Source organism: Oryctolagus cuniculus, chromosome 11, assembly GCF_051225735.1.
Source record: "Oryctolagus cuniculus isolate XC-2025 breed Fujian yellow rabbit chromosome 11, ASM5122573v1, whole genome shotgun sequence".
NCBI classification, from domain to species: Eukaryota; Metazoa; Chordata; class Mammalia; order Lagomorpha; family Leporidae; genus Oryctolagus; species Oryctolagus cuniculus.
In genome coordinates, this window is record NC_142877.1 from 58,734,482 (window position 1) to 58,751,651 (window position 17,170).

Below are 17,170 nucleotides of genomic sequence, written 5' to 3' on the forward strand. Positions count from 1 at the left end.
CCTTAAAAGACAGATTTCTCCCAAGAAGCAAAGGAACCATAGCACCAGGTTCTCGGTATTTATTTCGGGTCATGGCTGCCTCTGAAGGAAGACTGCAGAACCCACAGGCATTGCTGTCAACCCCAGAGAGATCAAGGCGTCACGTGGGGGCGCTCAGACCTGCTGTCCACCGAGGAGGGGGCTGTTCTCACCAGCAGGGCAAGCACGGAAGACCCGCGGCAGACGCAGCCAGTGGGTGCCGCGGGGTGGCAGCTGGGGAGTGGGGAGAGCCGAGCCCTGCTTCATTAGTCTGCGCCTGACATTGGGCAAAGAAGGGAGCAACTGGTCAGCAGTGGACAAAGACAGTCCAAAGAAGGGGACACACCCATGTCCCCGGTCACTCACTCCAGGGCCCATGCCTCTGTTCATGTGCCGATATCTCTCCATTTCCCTGTTTTTTAGACCTTGGCCCTCCAGATCAGGGGTTCTGCTCAGTTCACCCAAACTGCCTCATTATTAATATATATTTTTTTCTTTAAGTTTTATTTATATGAGAGACAGAGAGCTCCCATCTGCTGGTTCACTCCCCAGAAGCCCTCAGCGGTGGGCCAGGCCCAAGCTGGAAACCAGGAACTCGATCTTGGTCTCCCATGTGATTGGCAGGGGCCCAACTACTTGAGCCATAACCTGCTGACATTAGCAGGAAGCTGGGATCGGGGGATGCAGCTGGGACTGAACCCAGGCATTCTGATGTGGAAAGTGGGCATCCACCCCTCCCCCGCAGGGACTTAGAGGCTGCCCAGCTGCCCAGCCCGCTCTTGAGATTGTTGAGAACCAGTCAGTGCCACCGTCAGTGACTGCATTCTTGCTTCATAGTCAGCTGATTACCCACAGTCTAAGGCTTGCAACAGCCCCTCTGGGCAGACACTCGCTCGCCTTCTCAGAGGCTCACAAAGCTTAATCTGCTTCCCCAAGGTCCCGCAGGCAAGACTTAAGCCCAGGCCTGTCTGGACTCGTGCCCGGTCATCTGAGCAAGAGTACATAGTGTCGTTGAGGAGCACACGGGTCTGAACAGGATGGTGGGGGTACTCACCTGTATATCAGACAGGCAAGCCCCACGGCCATCAACCCCAGCAAGATCCCGACAAACAGAGGAGCCTGTCCCAGGCCTGCCTCTTGACCTGTAAGCAGAATCCCAGGTGCTGCTTCAGTGCCTGCCCCCAGCCTGCTGGTCTCTGCCCACTCCCCCTTTTCATCCCAGCTCTGGTCCAGGTACCTACCAGGCATGACAAGCTGGGTGCTGACCACTGCCAGGCTGTTGGCGTCAGCCAAGGACACATTGAGGCAGTAGGTCCCTGAGCCGCCATTCAGTACCTGGTGCAGAACCAGCTGGCAGGCTGGGCTGGGCGGCACAGGCTGGCACAGCCGCTGGGCAGGGGGCTGGCACCCTGGTGATGAGATGTCCATACAAGCTTCCTGGGGCAGCCTGGAGGAGGTGTCAGTTCACATCAGGGGATCCAGGAAGGGATGGAACACCAGAGGGGAGGGCAGGAATGGGACACTCACCCGCCTTGGCAGGAGACAGTCAGCTCAAATGCATCCCCCTCACTGGATGGCACAGCCTGCAGGATCTCAGCATTCTCAATGCCCTCTGCAGAGGTGCAAGGTTAAAGACTGGGGTTCCCCTACCAGGTCTCCCCAAAAGCACACGGACAGGAATGCCCTTAGGCTGCTCCACAGTCCCCACCCGCATGTTTTTAAACGAGGATCTTGGCACTCGGGGATTCCTCCTGTCCAGCTCAGTAATTCCTCCCCAGGTATGCTCCCACTGGCCAGCCCTAGGCAGCACATGCCTCCCTCCGTCGGCCCCCAAAGTAGGCGAGACTCACGGACAATGTCGAGGGTGAGGGAGTAGGAACCGTATCGATAGAGCACACAGTCCAGAGGCACTTGTCTCTTCACCAGCGTTAACGAGGCTGTGCCATCCAGCAGGGGGCTGCCCAGGGAGCCTGGCAGAGGAGTATTGAGGAGGTGGGGTCAAAAACAGATGACTCATCTGGAGGCAGAGGCCAAGCAGGTATTTTTCCAGGTAGACCCAGAGCTAGTGGATCCTCAAGTCACTGGCTTAGAAATCAGACAAGACCTGGGAAATCTCCCTTTATACTCATAGAAAAGGGAACTGATTCTCCAAAGAAGAAAATTACTGCTACCATCACAGAGTTACAGGCAGAGTTGGAGTTTTTCAAGAATCCCAAATGTTTATCACACCCCACCCTGTGCCAGGTCCTGGGCTAGACACTCAGCATATGTTAACTCACTTAAGCACCACTATCTCATTCCTCCCTTTTGGCTCTGGGATAAGAATCCAGGGATCAGAGACTTGGAACCTGGGGAAGATTTCTCTGCATTTATGCTTAAAGAGAAAATGAGATATACATATCATGTAAATGATCACTTGCATTCCCTGGCCTCCCTGGCAGTTCTCCTCTGGGGCAGAGAAGCAACAAGCTCTCTTTTCATGGCCTTGGGGACTAACTGATCTATCCCTTGTCATCAAGAGAGACTTGAGGGCTTTATAGCCAGTAAGAGTTTTGGGTGGGCGATGGTGCTATGTAAAGGTATCGTCTGGGTCCTGGGTAAGGTGTTCAGAGGAGGGTGGTAACAAATTCTCCACCTCAATGAACCTCATTCACCCTGAACTTCTTACCTGTAATGACTTCTGTAGGCATGAATGGGCTGGCATCTGGAGCCTCAGGCTCAGGGGTGGGTAATTCTCCAGCTGGCGTGTCTACCAGCTCTGTAGCTGTGACCTGCGCAAGTGTGGCTCCAGAGAGCTCTCCAGTGAACACCTCTGCAGGAGTCGTACCCATAGCCTCAGTAGTTGACATGTCTGCAGATGTGGTGACTGTGCCCTGGGAGGTTGACAGCTGCTTGGGTGTGGTATCTGTGCCCTGTGTAGTTGGCACCTGCACAGGTGCAGTACTTATGGCTGCTGTGGTTCCAGAGGGCTCTGTAGTTGACACCTGACCAGGTGTGGTACTTAGGACTTCTGAAGTAGGCCCTTGCCCAGCTGTGGTGCCAGGGGCACCTGACGTTGGCAAGTACCCATCTGTGGTGCCTGGAACTGGGGAGGAGCCACAGGAGATGAGAGGGATGGCCGCCTGCAGCACCACCTGGGCAGTGACGGGGCCAGGCTCCAGGTAAGTGTGAGTGACCACAAGAGCCCGAGAGATCAGGGTTCCAGTCCCGTCTCCGAAGTCCCAGGTGTAGGAGAGGTCAGCCCCATCCAGATAGCCACTGGGGTCATGGAGCTGGATGGCAAAAGTCAGAGGCTGGTTTCTCAGGAAGCGCTTGTTCCCTCCATCCAAGGCCTGCAGCTGGGACACACTCACAGAGAAGGGCACCTGGTCTGGGATTGGAGCCAGAAAAGGTGAGAGCCCGGCCCAAGCCACAGCGTCCCCTTTCACAGGTGCACCCTGTAGCCCCAAGCCGACTTACATTCCTCTGCCCAGATCTCCCCAGCCCTGCACACCATTACCCCTCCCCCTTTTTCTGGTCCTGCCAAGCCTCCCGCTTCTCCTAGCCCTGTGACTGGCCTTGTCCCTTCCAAATCCTTACCAGTCACTGTGAAGGCTGAGCTGGAGTGAGCAAGGGGCACATAGCTCCGGGGCCCCCGGCGGTGGTAGACAGTCACCTCCATGGTGTGTGTGCCCAGCATCGCCTGGGCTGTCCCAATGCTCAGCCTGGACACTGGGCCCCCTAGAACTTGCCAGTATTGGCCTGAGGTTTTTGGAAAGAAAGCAGGGAGGAGAAGGTTACTGGCCGTAAGGGACTGAGGGGTAGAGTTAGAAATGGGGCAGCAGAGAAGTGTGGTCAGGAGTGATGTTGAAAATGACTACTTCAGGGGGATTCGGAAGTCTGGGGCCAGGGAAGGGATCCTAGTGGAGGGTCCCTGGGGGTGGGATTGAACTTGAGGATGGGAGCCCAGAAAACACTATGCCACAGTTGAAGGGGGATAGGTGCTACGGGAGAGGAAGGAGCCAAGAGGGGAACAAAGAATAGAGAAAATCAAGAACGGGCCCAAAAGGAAAGGAGAGCGGTGAGAAGCAGTGAGTACAAGTGAGGATGACAGGTGAGGGAAGGGAGTCCCTCACCCCAGGTCTTCCAGACGTAAACGAAGCTCCTCCTCTGAGACAAAGGGCCAAGTGGGCAGGGGCCACCATCAGGGAAGACACAGCCATCATCAGGCTCCTGGGGATACACTGGCTGTCCTCCCCACACCTGGCTCCCTGAAAGGCAAACACAGAGGCACCCTCAAAACCTGGCTTCCTTTTCTATGTAAAACTGGTCCCTAGGGGATCAGGGAGTACAGTGTCCAAGGTACAACCCACTGGGAATGGTAGTTGGGGGCAAGGGGGTATGGAAACCACAACCAAGATTCATGTATGTATATAATATGTATAACATACATGAATATAAGATTCATATATATACATAAGAAAGAGATTGGAGGGCCATATATCAGAATGTTTAAAGTGGTTTGCTCTAGTTAGTGATATTAGAAAAAATAATAGCCCGAGAGAACATTTGTTGAGACTTAACTGTAAGCGAGAGCAGATACTGCGCTAACTGCTTTACTTATTATCACACTTTAATCTTTACAGCACCTCTCAAAGAAGGCACCATCCTCATTTTACAGATCAGGAGAGGGCACACAAAGCAGTCAAGTAACTTGCCCACAGCCACATACTAATGCCAAATTCAAATCTAGGTCTGTCTAACTTCTAGGTCCACTGGATTCTAGTCTCCCATTTTAGGGATTCTGACTTTCTTTTCTTTTTGCTTTATCTGCATTTTCAAATTTTATTTCTTTTTTTAAGATTTATTTATTTATTTGAAAGTCAGAGCTACACAGAGAGAGGAGAGGCAGAGAGAGACAGAGGTCTTCCATCCGTTGGTTCACTCCCCAATTGGTCACAACAGCTGGAGCTGCACCGATCTGAAGCCAGGAGCCAGGAGCTTCTTCCAGGTCTCCCACATGGGAGCAGGGGCCCAAGTCCTTGGGCCATCTTCTACTGCTTTCCCAGACCATAGCAGAGAGCTGGATTGGAAGTGGAGCAGTGGGGACTTGAACCAGCGTCCATATGGGATGCAGGCACTGCAGGCCAGGGCATTAACCCGCTGCACTACAGCACCAGCCCCTCTAATTTTATTTTTTATTTTATTTTATTTTATTTTATTTTATTTTATTTTATTTTATTTTTTTGACAGGCAGAGTGGACAGTGAGAGACAGAGAGAAAGGTCTTCCTTTGCCGTTGGTTCACCCTCCAATGGCCGCAGCGGCTGGCGGGCTGTGGCCGGCGCACCGCGCTGATCCAAAACCAGGAGCCAGGTGCAGGGCCCAAGCACCTGGGCCATCCTCCTCTGCCTTCCCGGGCCACAGCAGAGAGCTGGACTGGAAGAGGAGCGACCGGGACAGAATCCGGCGCCCCGACCGGGACTAGAACCTGGTGTGCTGGCGCCGCAGGCGGAGGATTAGCCTATTGAGCCACGGCGCCGGCCCTAATTTTATTTCAATGTGTGTGTGTGTGTGTTACATATATAACATTTGTTACAAAGAGAGGGGGAAGGGGGCTTTCCCTGAGCTCCCTGGGAATAACCAGGAAATCTGAGCTGGAGGCAGAGGGACCTGGAGTAGACAGGCACTCACCGTTGAGAGTGGTGTTGTTGGCCCAGACAATTTGCCCATCTGGCAGTACCTTTTGGCTTTCAGGAAAGTGCAGGGCGATGGAGAAGGACGCGTTTGCACCAATCAGTGTAGGCCCATCATTGCTGACCTTCAGGGACACCTGGCCACCTGGGAGGGGACGCCACATCAGCTGGGAGTCCTCAGCTTCTCTCCCCATTCACCTTTCCCGTTCTATCTTCTCAAGTTACATACAACCCAGTTCTTTTTTTTTTTTTTAATGGTTTATTGATTTGAAAGGCAGAGAGAGAGATGGAGAGAGAGAGAGAGATCTTCCATCTGCTGGTTCACTCCCCAAATGGCCACAAAGGTCAGGGCCGGGCCAGGCAAAGTCAGGAGCCTGAACTCCATCCAAGTCTCCCATATGGAAGTCAGGGGCCCGAGGATTTGAGCCATCTTCTGCTGCTTTCCCAGATGCAGGGAGCTGGATCACAGGCAGAGCAACTGGGACTCCAGCTGGTACTCCAATATGGTATGATAGCATTGGAAGCAGTGGCTTAATCCACTGAGCCACAATGCCGGCATGCCTGACCCCCACCCCACCTTTTTTTAAATTAATTAATTAATTAATTTTAAGGGCAGATAGATGGGGGTAGGGTGAGGGAAAGAGAAAGAGAGAGATTCCATCTGCTGGTTCATTTCCCAAATGTTTGCAACATTTGGAAGGCCAAGCCAAGGACTCCATCCAGGACTCCTACATGGGTGGCGGGGAACCAAGAACTCAGGCCATTATCTGCTGCGTTAGTAGGAAAGTGGATCAGAAGCAGAGGAGCCCAGACTCAAAGCGGCACTCAGTGCTCACCCCCAACATCTCAGTTTTTGTTCTTCTTCCATCCCAGTCCCATCAGGTTCCCTCCTACCTCTCCAACAGTCAGACCTCTGGGCTTCTGTCCACTCTGGGTACAGCTGCCTGTTCCACGCTTTAGCTCTGAGCTTCCTTGAGGCACCAAGCCAGTCCCGGTCTGTGGATCCTAAAGGGAATTCACCATGAATCCTCACCCATTCCTTCTCTCTCTTTTTTTAGAGTGGACAGTGAGAGAGAGAGAGACAGAGAGAAAGGTCTTCCTTTGCCATTGGTTCACCCTCCAATGGCCGCCGCAGTCAGCGCTGTGGCAGGCGCACTGCGCTGATCCAAAACCAGGAGCCAGGTGCTTCTCCTGGTCTCCCATGGGGTGCAGGGCCCAAGCACTTGGGCCATCCTCCACTGCACTCCCGGGCCACAGCAGAGAGCTGGCCTGGAAGAGGGGCAACCGGGACAGAATCCGGCGCCCTGACCGGGACTAGAACCCGGTGTGCCAGCGCTGCAAGGCAGAGGATTAGCCTATTGAGCCACGGTGCCGGCTACCCATTCCTTCTCAGAGATAGCACTTTATTCCATGTCACCCCAGTCATTCTCACATTCAAATTGCATTTTCATTGGCACCATGTACTAGACACTGTTCTAGGCACAAAGATTTATTTACTTATTTGAAAGGGAGAGTGACAGAGGAGACAGAAAGAAACAGATCTTCCATCTGCGGGTTCACCCCCAGATGGCAGCAACAGCCAGAGCTTTGGGCCAGGAAGAAGCCAGGAGCCAGGAACTCCATCCTGGTCTCCCACATAGGTGGTGGGGACTCAAGTACTTGAGCCACTATCCGCTGCTTCCCATGCACGCCAGCGGGGAGCTGGATGTGGAGCATGGGATACCATTATTCCAACCGGCACTCCCACATGGGAGCAGGTGTCCGAAATAGCGGCTTAACCTGCTCTACCACAATAGCTTCCCAAGAGGCACAAAGAACTTAAGAAACGAATAAGATACGGCTCTGAAAGAATTTAGAGTGAAATGTAGGAATGGACACATACATAAATTACTGTAATGGCAAGCTTTATTTATTTATTTATTTATTTATTTTGTTTATTTATTTATTTTTGAGCAGCAGAGAAACAGAGCAAGAGCCACCATCTGCTGATTCACGACCCAACAGTTCCCAGCTGGGGCCAAAGTTAGGCGCTGGGAAATCGACCCAGATCTTTCATGTGGGTAACAGAAACCTAATCACTGGAGCCATCTCTGTTGCTTCCCAGGGTCTGCTTCCCAGGTGGGAAGCTGGAGGCGGGAGCAGATCTGGTGTCAAACCCAGGCCCTTTGATGCCGACAGCAGGCATTGCAACCACGAGGCCCAATGCCACCCCGGTGGTACTGTTCAGTATGTGCCACAACAGACACAAAGGTCGTACAGAAGGATGCCATACCGAACAAATGAATTCCACGCTAGTGCTGGGGTGTTGGGAAAGGCTTCAACGAGGTGCTGCCCTAGGACCACAAGCAAGGGTGCACTCCCATGGGCTGAGGGGATGTGTGGGGCCGTGGGGTACCAGGCTGAGGGGTTTGGTCTTTATCCTATAGTCATGGCCACTTTTGAAGGTTTGTCTTTTTTTTTTTTTTTTTACTTTGTTTTGTTTCACATTGAAACATAAGTCACTTAACATAAAATTTATCCTTCAGAAGCTGTTTGAATGTAATCAAAAATGTGTGATTTAGAAAGATCACTAGGGCAAGAAATGAGGAGGAGGGGTTAGGGGCTGGCAGAGATTGGAGGTGGGGACAGAGCAATCAAATCTGTACCTGACCAAGAAAGTGTCTGAGTGGAAACAAGCATGGGATGGACCTCCATATTCCCTCACCCAGATCCAACAACTACCAACATTCTGCTGCGTTGGCTTTAGTTACCTTACCTGGCTGCTGTTCTTGCATTTGGCTAACATATCTCAAAAAAAAAAAAATGTTTTGTTATTTAACTCTACAAATTCAATACGTATATGGAAAAAATTTTTCTTTCATAAATGCAATGTCATTTGACACTGGACAAAATGATCAAGCCCAGGCCATGTAAAATTCCAAGAATATTTACGAAAAAAAAAAGTCTTCTCATGATTTTCAAAAGCAAGATCCAAGATGTTAGCACCATCTCCCAAGAGCCTCAGGTGTGTGGGTGAGTAGAATGTTTCCAGCATACATAAAGGAACATAGTGAAAGGAGAGGACTAAAACTGCAGCAGGAAAGAGGGAAGTCGGATTCAGGAGAACTTCCGAGAAGCAGTGAGCCCAGGGATGGAGAGAGGGAAAGCAAGTGGTCGGGATATGAGGGGCTTATTTTAGCACAGTAGAAAGCATTCTCACCCCATTTCTGGGGTGCTGGGGGAAGATCTGGAGTTATCTCTTGAGCATCATGCCACCAGACAAAGAAAAGTCATAAGATGCTCTGTTCTTTCTCGAACTCCAACCCCCCCCTCCTCGGAGCAGCACGGGACATTCCAGACCCTCTCACCCTCCCTCTCTTGCTCCCGTCACGAGGTCCCAATCCCCCAGAGCCCTTGCATGTGATGTTCAGCTGAGACCCCTCTGCCAGAACAAAAGGTCTGGGCTGTGTTCACTCATCCCCATCCAAAAGGGGACGGTGGTGCCCATTGAGCCTTCTGATCCAACGCTACACTCTCTTACTTCCCACTTTAAATCCCCTACTCCAAAGTGTCTGAGACATTACCTACAAGAGTCCCCCCCCCACCAATTTCACCCCTTAGAGTCCTTGCTGCAGTTCACCACCCAAGGGGTGTCTGAATTTGTGCTGCAAAGACCCACTATCCTCTGTCCCTCCAAGGAGATGGATTATTTTCATACTCAATCCCAAATCTCCTTGGAGGGAGGGGGCTCAGGTACTCTCATGTCCTCACCAAACCAAATACATGGGAGAAGTATGAAGTGTTGCTGGCATCTCCCACCAGGAGGCGGGGAAACCAGAGAAGGTGTGCGTCCTCAAATTCACACCTGCTCCTGTCCTTGCACCCACACTCACCTTCTGCGCCCCCTGCAGCCAGCAGGACACTCATCCCAGCCAAGTGGAGAAGGCACCCTCTCAGCACCAGGTCCATCCTGTTCTTCTCTCCAGCAACCAAAGGCGCTGGGGGGCCGGCCCAAGCCCCTATATAAGAAAGGGGTGCACATTTGCATAGCCCTTCCTCCTTTCTCTCCAGGGGAGGCCTGGGAGGGGCAGGAGGACTGGAGGGGGGGTGGGCAGAACCGGCTAGGGACCCCGGTCCCTGGCTGGACCTTCCTTCCCCACCCTGCTACACAAAGACAGTTTCTGGTTTCACTGGGTCGCTGTCATCTCTATCCTCCATCCCCTGGGGAAGAGTTGGCTGCAAAGCAGCTACAGAGCACACATGCGACACACACCATTCATCGTGGAAGAGCTAATGCACCGGTTCTATCAGACTAGGAACCCCGGCGTCCAAAAACAAAGGGAGACACTATCTGGGCAGGCTGAGGGGCGCGGGCAACGACACCTCCGAGGCCCAGAAATCCTCTACGGCGAGAATCCGAAGCTTCCTTGCTTTTCAAAGGAGTCTCCCTAGACCAGTTGGAATTTTTAATCCACACATTTTCCCAAGGGGCGAGGTGAAAATAGTGAGAGGTCAGAGAATCCCTACTACCGCCTGGAGACGGGACTACAGCCAGGTGCTTGGGAACAGGGGCTCAACCATGCCACGGAGACAGACACCAGTCTCCGCCCTTGGAACCAAACTTGCGCGGGGCGGGGTCCTCGGCGGCGCGGAGAGCGGGCCCGGCCCCTCCCCTTCTTACGCCCGCCAATCGGAAAGGGAGGGGGCGGGGCCAGGGAAACGCGGGAAGGAGAGGCGGGGCCTCTGGTGGCGGTCGGGAACGGGGGGGTGGAGGCGGCAACATTGTTTCAAGTTGGACAAATTGACAAGAGCGAGGGATACACAGCGTTCCATCGCGCCCTGGGGCCTCGGTGCTGGGTCCTGTTTCCCGCCCCTCCGCCCACGAGAGCCCGGGCCCGCTTTCTGCAGGGTTCCCAGGCCCCCCGGCTCCAGGGCCGGGCGGACCCGGCTCGCTGGCGCTTCATGGAGAACTTCCAAAAGGTGGAAAAGATCGGAGAGGGCACGTACGGAGTGGTGTACAAAGCCAAAAACAAGCTGACGGGAGAAGTGGTGGCGCTCAAGAAAATCCGCCTGGACACGTGAGTGGCCTCCGTAGCCGCGACCCTTAGCCGGGGCGCGCCGGGACGCCCCCCGCCCCCACCGCGCGCCCCCACAGGCGTGGAGCCGTCCAGGGACCGGAAGGTAGCAGGGTGGGCCGCCTTTTGAAGTGAGACAGCGTACGGAGTTTCGCCAGGGAGAGTGTAGGGTGGCGTAGAGTCTGTGGAAAGCCTCCTCCCGACACTCAGCCGGAGGTGTGGGGGGTGGATGCCCCCAAAATGTGCAACCAGAAAGACTCCGGGGGCAAGAAAGGAGGCCCCCGGGATTGGGGAGGGCGGGTGTCTAGGAGCCCCCTTGGCGCAGGGTTATGCGGGACCTAATGAGCACTTTTCAGAGTTACTAGCCCTCCGCGCTGCCTCAGCTCCACTCTCACTTTAGAATTCTCTCCCTCCAAAGAATGGCAGTTGAGCCCCACTGGCCCCTCTGGGGAGGCTGGGTGCCACTGCTACGTATTTTGTTCTGTCACCTCCCTGGCTCACCTTCACCAGGGAGGCTTTACTTATATAGCCCTGGGAAAGGAGGAACTAAGGATCTGAATGGATCTGAAAGCCACACCCTGACTACCCAGAAATTATCTTTACTTTTCTTAGGGGGGGCCTTTTGGGGCTGGGGGGATGGGAGCGGTATTTGTAACCATATTCGAGTCTGCTTTCTCAACCTTTCCAAGTGAGACTGAAGGTGTACCCAGCACTGCCATCCGGGAGATCTCTCTGCTTAAGGAGCTTAACCACCCCAATATTGTCAAGTAAGTGTGCGTCTGGGAGGTGATCACAGCAAAGGAGGTTGAACCTCTCTGTGGTCTGGGTGGTCTCTGCTGCCCTTCCACTTCCTGGGTCTTCCTTTCCCTAGGCTGCTGGATGTCATCCACACCGAAAACAAACTTTACCTCGTTTTTGAATTCCTGCACCAAGATCTCAAGAAATTCATGGATGCCTCTGCTCTCACTGGCATTCCTCTTCCCCTCATCAAGGTGATCCTTCTGAGTGATTGTTATCTTGGCCTTCTGCAGAGCCCTCATCACCCTCCCCCACCAACCCCCACACTCCTAGTACTTTTTGTCTCTTTCCCTGCTCATTATACTCATTAACCCTAGGGCTGGGCTGGAGAATCAAAGTTGAAACTTAGTGACTCAACCCCGTGGCTCAGGTGGGAGGTCAGATGAAACTCAGATAAATGGGATTTGTGAGCTCTTGGTAGATCCCTTCAAAAAGCCCTTTTGTCTTTTTAGTGGGAGAAATAGTCAAGGAATCTCTGTTGTCTGTTGTAGAACTGGATTCTTCACTCCCAGAGTGACTTTCCATCTATCAACAAGTGTTTCTTTTTTTTTTTTTTTAAAGATTTATTTATCTATCTGAAAGAGTTAGAGAAGGGGAGGGGGGGGGTCTTCCATCCGATTTCCCACTCCCCAGTTGGCTGCAACGGCTGGAGCTGTGCCAATCCGAAGCCAGGAGCCAGGAGCTTCTTCCAGGTCTCCCACATGGGAGCAGGGGCCCAAGTCCTTGGGCCATCTTCTACTGCTTTCCCAGGCCATAACAGAGAGCTGGATTGGAAGAGGAGCAGCCGGGACTAGAACCGGTGCCCATATGGGATGCTGGTGCTTCAGGCCAGAGCGTTAACCCGCTGTGCCACCGTGCCAGCTCCGAGATTTATTTATTTATCTAAAAGAGTTACACAGAGAAGGAGAGGCAGAGACAGTAAGGTCTTCCATCCCCTGGTTTACTCCCCAGTTGACTGCAACGGCCAGAGCTGGGCCAATCTGAAGCCAGGAACCAGGAGCCGGGAGCTTCTTCCTGGTCTCCCATGTGGTTGCAGGGGCCCAAGGACTTGGGCCATCTTCTACTGCTTTCCCAGGCCATAGCAGAGTGCTGGATCGGAAGTGGTGCAGCTGGGACTCAAACTGGCATTCATACAGGATGCTGGCACTGCTGCAGCAGCTTTACCTGCTACGCCACAGCGCTGGCCCCCAACTAGTGTTTCTTGAATGCATGTGTATTAAACCTTCAACCTGTAGCTACAGGGCATGAAAGAGATACAAATCTGCTTAAGACCTGGTCCTGATCTTCCTGGGACTGGGAGTCCTACTAGCAAAAATAGCTTGTAACTACAAAATAACATAGTAAAGACTTTAGTGGAGCTCTGTGGGCAAAGAGCAAACTGATGTGCTTGTTGTGATTGAACAACAATCCCCTCTCTTCCCCCTGTCAGAGCTATCTGTTCCAGCTGCTCCAAGGCCTAGCGTTCTGCCATTCTCATCGGGTCCTGCACCGAGATCTAAAACCTCAGAATCTACTTATCAATGCAGAGGGCTCCATCAAGTTAGCCGACTTTGGACTAGCCAGAGCCTTTGGAGTGCCTGTTCGTACTTACACCCACGAGGTGAGTCCACAAACCCCTCCACCCCCCGCCTTGCTTTTCTTCTCTGAGCTCCCCAGGAGGGGTTAACAAGGGCATTCACAAAGTTACTAGAAATATTTGGCCAACAGTTTCTCTTACTATATGAAAAGAATCTCTGAGACCCTAAGGGGTCTTAGGGTATGCACACAGTTCCTTCTGTGGTGCTAACTGGGATTTTTCTTTTTAAAGGTTAATTCTACTTATTTGAAAGGTGGAGAGACAGAGAAAGAGAGATCTTGCACCTCTTGGTTCACTCCCCAAATGGACACAACAGCCAGAGCTGGGTCAGGCTCCTGCGTGGGTGGGCCATCATTCACTGCTTTTCTAGGCACATTAACAGACAGCTGGATCAGAAGTGGAGCAGCTAAGACTTGAACCAGCACTCCCATGTGAGATGCAGTTGTCGCTGGCAATGGGCTTTTCCTAAGCCAGGACAGCTGGATGGGACACCACTAAAATTAGGACCGTTTGTCGCAAGTTTTCCAGGAAAGTCCCAGCTTGGAGGTTCAGAAGATATGGCCCCTATGTGGACTAGGCTAACTCTGAGCTAAGAAGTTGTGTGTAATCGCTTCTCACAGGGAGATCAGAGGAGGGGGAGGATGGAGGAGAGAAACATCTTGTTTTAAGGCTAAGAGTTAGCAGAGTGGAGCTGAGAGGTGAGGGCCCTGGAAGCCAGCTCTCATTCCTCTTCTTGTCTCCCAGGTGGTGACCCTGTGGTACCGAGCCCCTGAGATCCTCCTGGGCTGCAAATACTACTCCACAGCCGTGGACATCTGGAGCCTGGGCTGCATCTTTGCCGAGATGGTACGGAGGCTTGTCCCAAGTTCCACCCAGCCCGTTCCTCCCCACGTCTAAGAACAACAGGACTGTTTCTTGGCCTGGGCCCGTGGCCCTTCTTTCAAAGGGTTCTCTCCAGCAGCATCAAGGCGGGTGTGGGGAAAGGATAGGACGTGGCCCCCGAGCAGGCTTAGTGTCCCTCTTCACCCTGAAATGGGTAAATCATTTGTGCAGCTGTTTTACTGTTGGTCTGCGTATATTAGAGGGAATGCCTTCCAGGGAGCCGCTCCTTCATTTGGCCGGTAGACTTCATTTGCCAGGAATGGAGTAAGCCAACCGGGATCCCTTTACCCACACCCTTCACACAATCTGCAGGCTTCAATCACGTCCCCTCCCCCCTATCTCCCCATAACGGAACCGTGGAGTAGGCCGAATCTTCCAATCCAGCAGCAATAAGTTTTATGGTCCTTTACGTGGGTTGCCACTGGGGACTAGGAGACAATAGCCTATACATCGTCCCCAGTGCATTACCTTGCAGTTGCCCATATTCTGCTCTCAATTCATTAAAAAATATCTGTTAAGCACCTAGTGTGTGCCCAGCACCATGCTGGGTGCTGTGGGGAACACAGAAGAAATGGAAGACACAGTCTCTGCCCGCTGTGCTCCTATCTAGAAGTGGCCGCATCCCAAGGAGGGGGGATGACCGCAGTGTCTACCCCACATCCCGTGAGTGGCTTGGGATCCCTTTGCTACGTGTCAGCGGCACCCCAGACATTCAGCCCCTCCCAGCCCCACCCAGCCTTGGGGGTCTGTAAAGCCATGGATGGGGGAAGGAAGGAGGGGTGAGGAGCCAGATGAAGGGACTTCATTGTCTCAGGCTGTGTGTGACTGACCCCATGGCAGGCCCTGGGGAGGGAGTCATGGGGCCCTGCTGACCTTCCACTGCCTGTGGGAACCTCTTCTGTGCGGGGGACAGCTGTGACTGACGTCAGTGTGGGTCTTTGCCTCCCCTCCCCCTTTTCAGGTGACCCGCCGGGCCCTGTTCCCTGGTGATTCTGAGATTGACCAGCTCTTCCGGATCTTCCGGACTCTGGGGACCCCAGATGAGGTGGTTTGGCCAGGAGTTACTTCAATGCCCGATTACAAGCCGAGTTTCCCCAAGTGGGCCCGGCAGGATTTTAGCAAAGTCGTGCCTCCCCTGGATGAAGATGGACGGAGCTTGTTATCGGTGAGAGTGGGCATCTGTTTCCCCTTGCTCGTGCCCTGTCCGCGGGAAGGGCTTGCCTACGATGGAGGAAGATGAGCCCCTGACCCGGGGGTCTCCGCCTTTGCACTTCTCTCCCCGTCGGCTGGCTCAGAGAGGGGAGGGGGGCAGTGAGAACTCTGTCTTGGGAACCAGGAGTCCTGGTTTCCTGATTTCACTGAAGTCCGCATCCGTCTCTCCCTCCAGCAAATGTTGCACTATGACCCCAACAAGCGGATTTCGGCAAAGGCAGCTCTGGCTCACCCCTTCTTCCAGGATGTGACCAAGCCAGTACCCCATCTCCGACTCTGACATCGTGGCCCAAGTTCCTCGCCCCCCCCCCCCCGCCCCGGGTGTCACCCACTCCTCCCAGTATGGGCTTGATCCGGCGTGGCCCTCCCCGCTGTTTGGGCGCAGGTGGAGGCCCTCTGATCCTGTCCGGCAACTGTGACACTCCCCTGCCCCTGCTGGCCTGCCGACGCTGGGCACAGAAGGGTTGAGGGAGGAATGGGTGAGAATGAGAGGAAGTTGCAGTGTTCCGTGCACTTACGTCAGTGTCCACCACCCGCTCCCCTCCTCATAGTCCTTGCTGAGAAGGGCTCGTCTTGGAAAATACCAGAGCTGACTGTTCTCTCCCAGACTCTGAATGCCCCATAATTATTATCCCATGTGTTTGGGCCCCCAAGCCTCCTGTGGCCACTAGTTTTGTAAAGGTCAACTACTAACAGGGTTGGCTAAGCTGGAACTTTGGAGAAAGGAGCAGGAAGAACACCACAGGGAGGAAGTGTTCTTAAAGAATTCAGTTAAAACCACTCGTGGGTTGCTGTTTCACCTCACCTGACAAGTGGGCAGACCCAAGACTAGGCCCCGGGGGGGCCTGCAGGAGAAATGGCAGCCCCTAGCCCCTCTGTCTGCCCCGGCTGTGGGCCAGAGGACTTGAAGGCTCTTAACACAGGCACTGTGCCTCCCTCCCATCCATTCTCCACGGCCTTAGAGGCAGGTGAGAGAGTTTGGATTTTTCTCTGCCCTCGGGATTCTTAGTTGTTCAGCTACCATGGATCCCTGCTCCTGTCTTTTCTGAGGGCCACCCCTGCCCCCTAGGAGAGGAAGTTAGGGTTTAGACATCCTTTTGAGAATGCTGACACTTCCAGGGATGACATTGGGAAAATATATTTCTTTAAAAGAAGGATGAACAATTATATTTATATTTCAGGTTATGGTTTTTAAACAGGAGCGGGTGGATTTTTTGCCATGTGCACCTTGGGGTTTTGTAATGGAAATGTTAAAAATGTTTTCCTTTTTTTATCATTCTGGCTCTTTTTCTTCCACCTCTTGAACTTGAGTGCCCTTACTATTAACGTTATTTGTAATTTAGTTTGTAATTCATTAAAAAAAAAAAGTTCCTAGTTTTGTAGTTATTTTGTTCCTCCTATTATTCACGGGAAGAATGGTGTGAGAGAGACCAGGCAGGCGAAATTGTGGTGACTGGTTTTAGGCCTCTCTAGGCAGGGATACCCTCTCACTCTGTTTTGGTCTCTAAGATGCACTTGGAATTGGGATAGGACCCAGGGTGAGTAACGTGGGTATTAGACCCATTTTACAGCCAGGGAAGCTGAGGCCCTGTCATTTCCTCCTTCACTTTCCCCACACAGCAAGTCCTACCTCCCCCCACCCCACCACCCCCACACACACAGCGACCATTCCAGAATCTGCAGTAGGGTTGGAAGTAGGTTCCAGAAGAATCCATCCACCTGTACACCGCCTTTCCCAGTAAGCCGCGTTGATTTTCCTTTCTGTTGCTTATCACACACGGCAGAGTTTCTGAAGATTATCTTATTCACATTTACATACAATTCAAAAAATACCCACTGAGTATAGAAAATTACTACCACGGCGTCTCCAGCTACTGCTTTTTGTAGTTGCCATTGTCTCCATCAAAAAAACATCTCAGATCGCCCGCAGGCCACGCCGAAAACGCACGTCCTCTG

At 52.9% G+C, this 17,170-nt stretch overlaps 2 protein-coding genes across 6 annotated transcripts; one reads left to right on the plus strand and one right to left on the minus strand.

Annotated features, from left to right (window-relative positions):
* Window positions 1-44: 44 nt before the first annotated feature.
* Window positions 45-9,668, minus strand: PMEL (premelanosome protein). The gene is given in 11 exon segments (NM_001297728.1): window positions 45-295; window positions 1,073-1,160; window positions 1,260-1,465; window positions 1,546-1,630; window positions 1,869-1,988; window positions 2,687-3,388; window positions 3,598-3,759; window positions 4,134-4,268; window positions 5,691-5,837; window positions 6,587-6,697; window positions 9,565-9,668. Coding segments are annotated over 11 exon segments (1,974 nt in total). The 5' UTR covers window positions 9,641-9,668; the 3' UTR covers window positions 45-153.
* A 726-nt stretch (window positions 9,669-10,394) lies between these two features.
* On the plus strand, window positions 10,395-16,588 carry CDK2 (cyclin dependent kinase 2). Of its 5 annotated transcripts, none has more exons than XM_002711062.6 (8): window positions 10,397-10,749; window positions 11,436-11,513; window positions 11,618-11,738; window positions 12,974-13,144; window positions 13,865-13,966; window positions 14,522-14,665; window positions 14,964-15,167; window positions 15,390-16,588. In XM_002711062.6, exons 1-8 carry the CDS (start codon window positions 10,634-10,636, stop codon window positions 15,492-15,494), a joined length of 1,041 nt encoding a protein of 346 aa, XP_002711108.1. In that variant the 5' UTR covers window positions 10,397-10,633; the 3' UTR covers window positions 15,495-16,588. The 5 variants fall into 5 exon arrangements, with proteins under 5 accessions (XP_002711107.1, XP_002711108.1, XP_089164615.1 ...); XM_070052372.2 differs by having other exon boundaries at window positions 10,454-10,852; XM_089308487.1 differs by lacking the exon at window positions 10,397-10,749 and adding an exon at window positions 10,836-10,962.
* Window positions 16,589-17,170: the final 582 nt, after the last annotated feature.

Coding starts and splice junctions, on each gene's coding strand:
- CDK2 (XM_002711062.6), top strand. CDS start 10,634: ATGGAGAACTTCCAAAAGGTGGAAAAGATCGGAGAGGGCACGTACGGA. Junction 13,145..13,864: donor TTCGTACTTACACCCACGAG/GTGAGTCCACAA, acceptor CTTGTCTCCCAG/GTGGTGACCCTGTGGTACCG. Junction 14,666..14,963: donor CAGTGTCTACCCCACATCCC/GTGAGTGGCTTG, acceptor CCCCCTTTTCAG/GTGACCCGCCGGGCCCTGTT.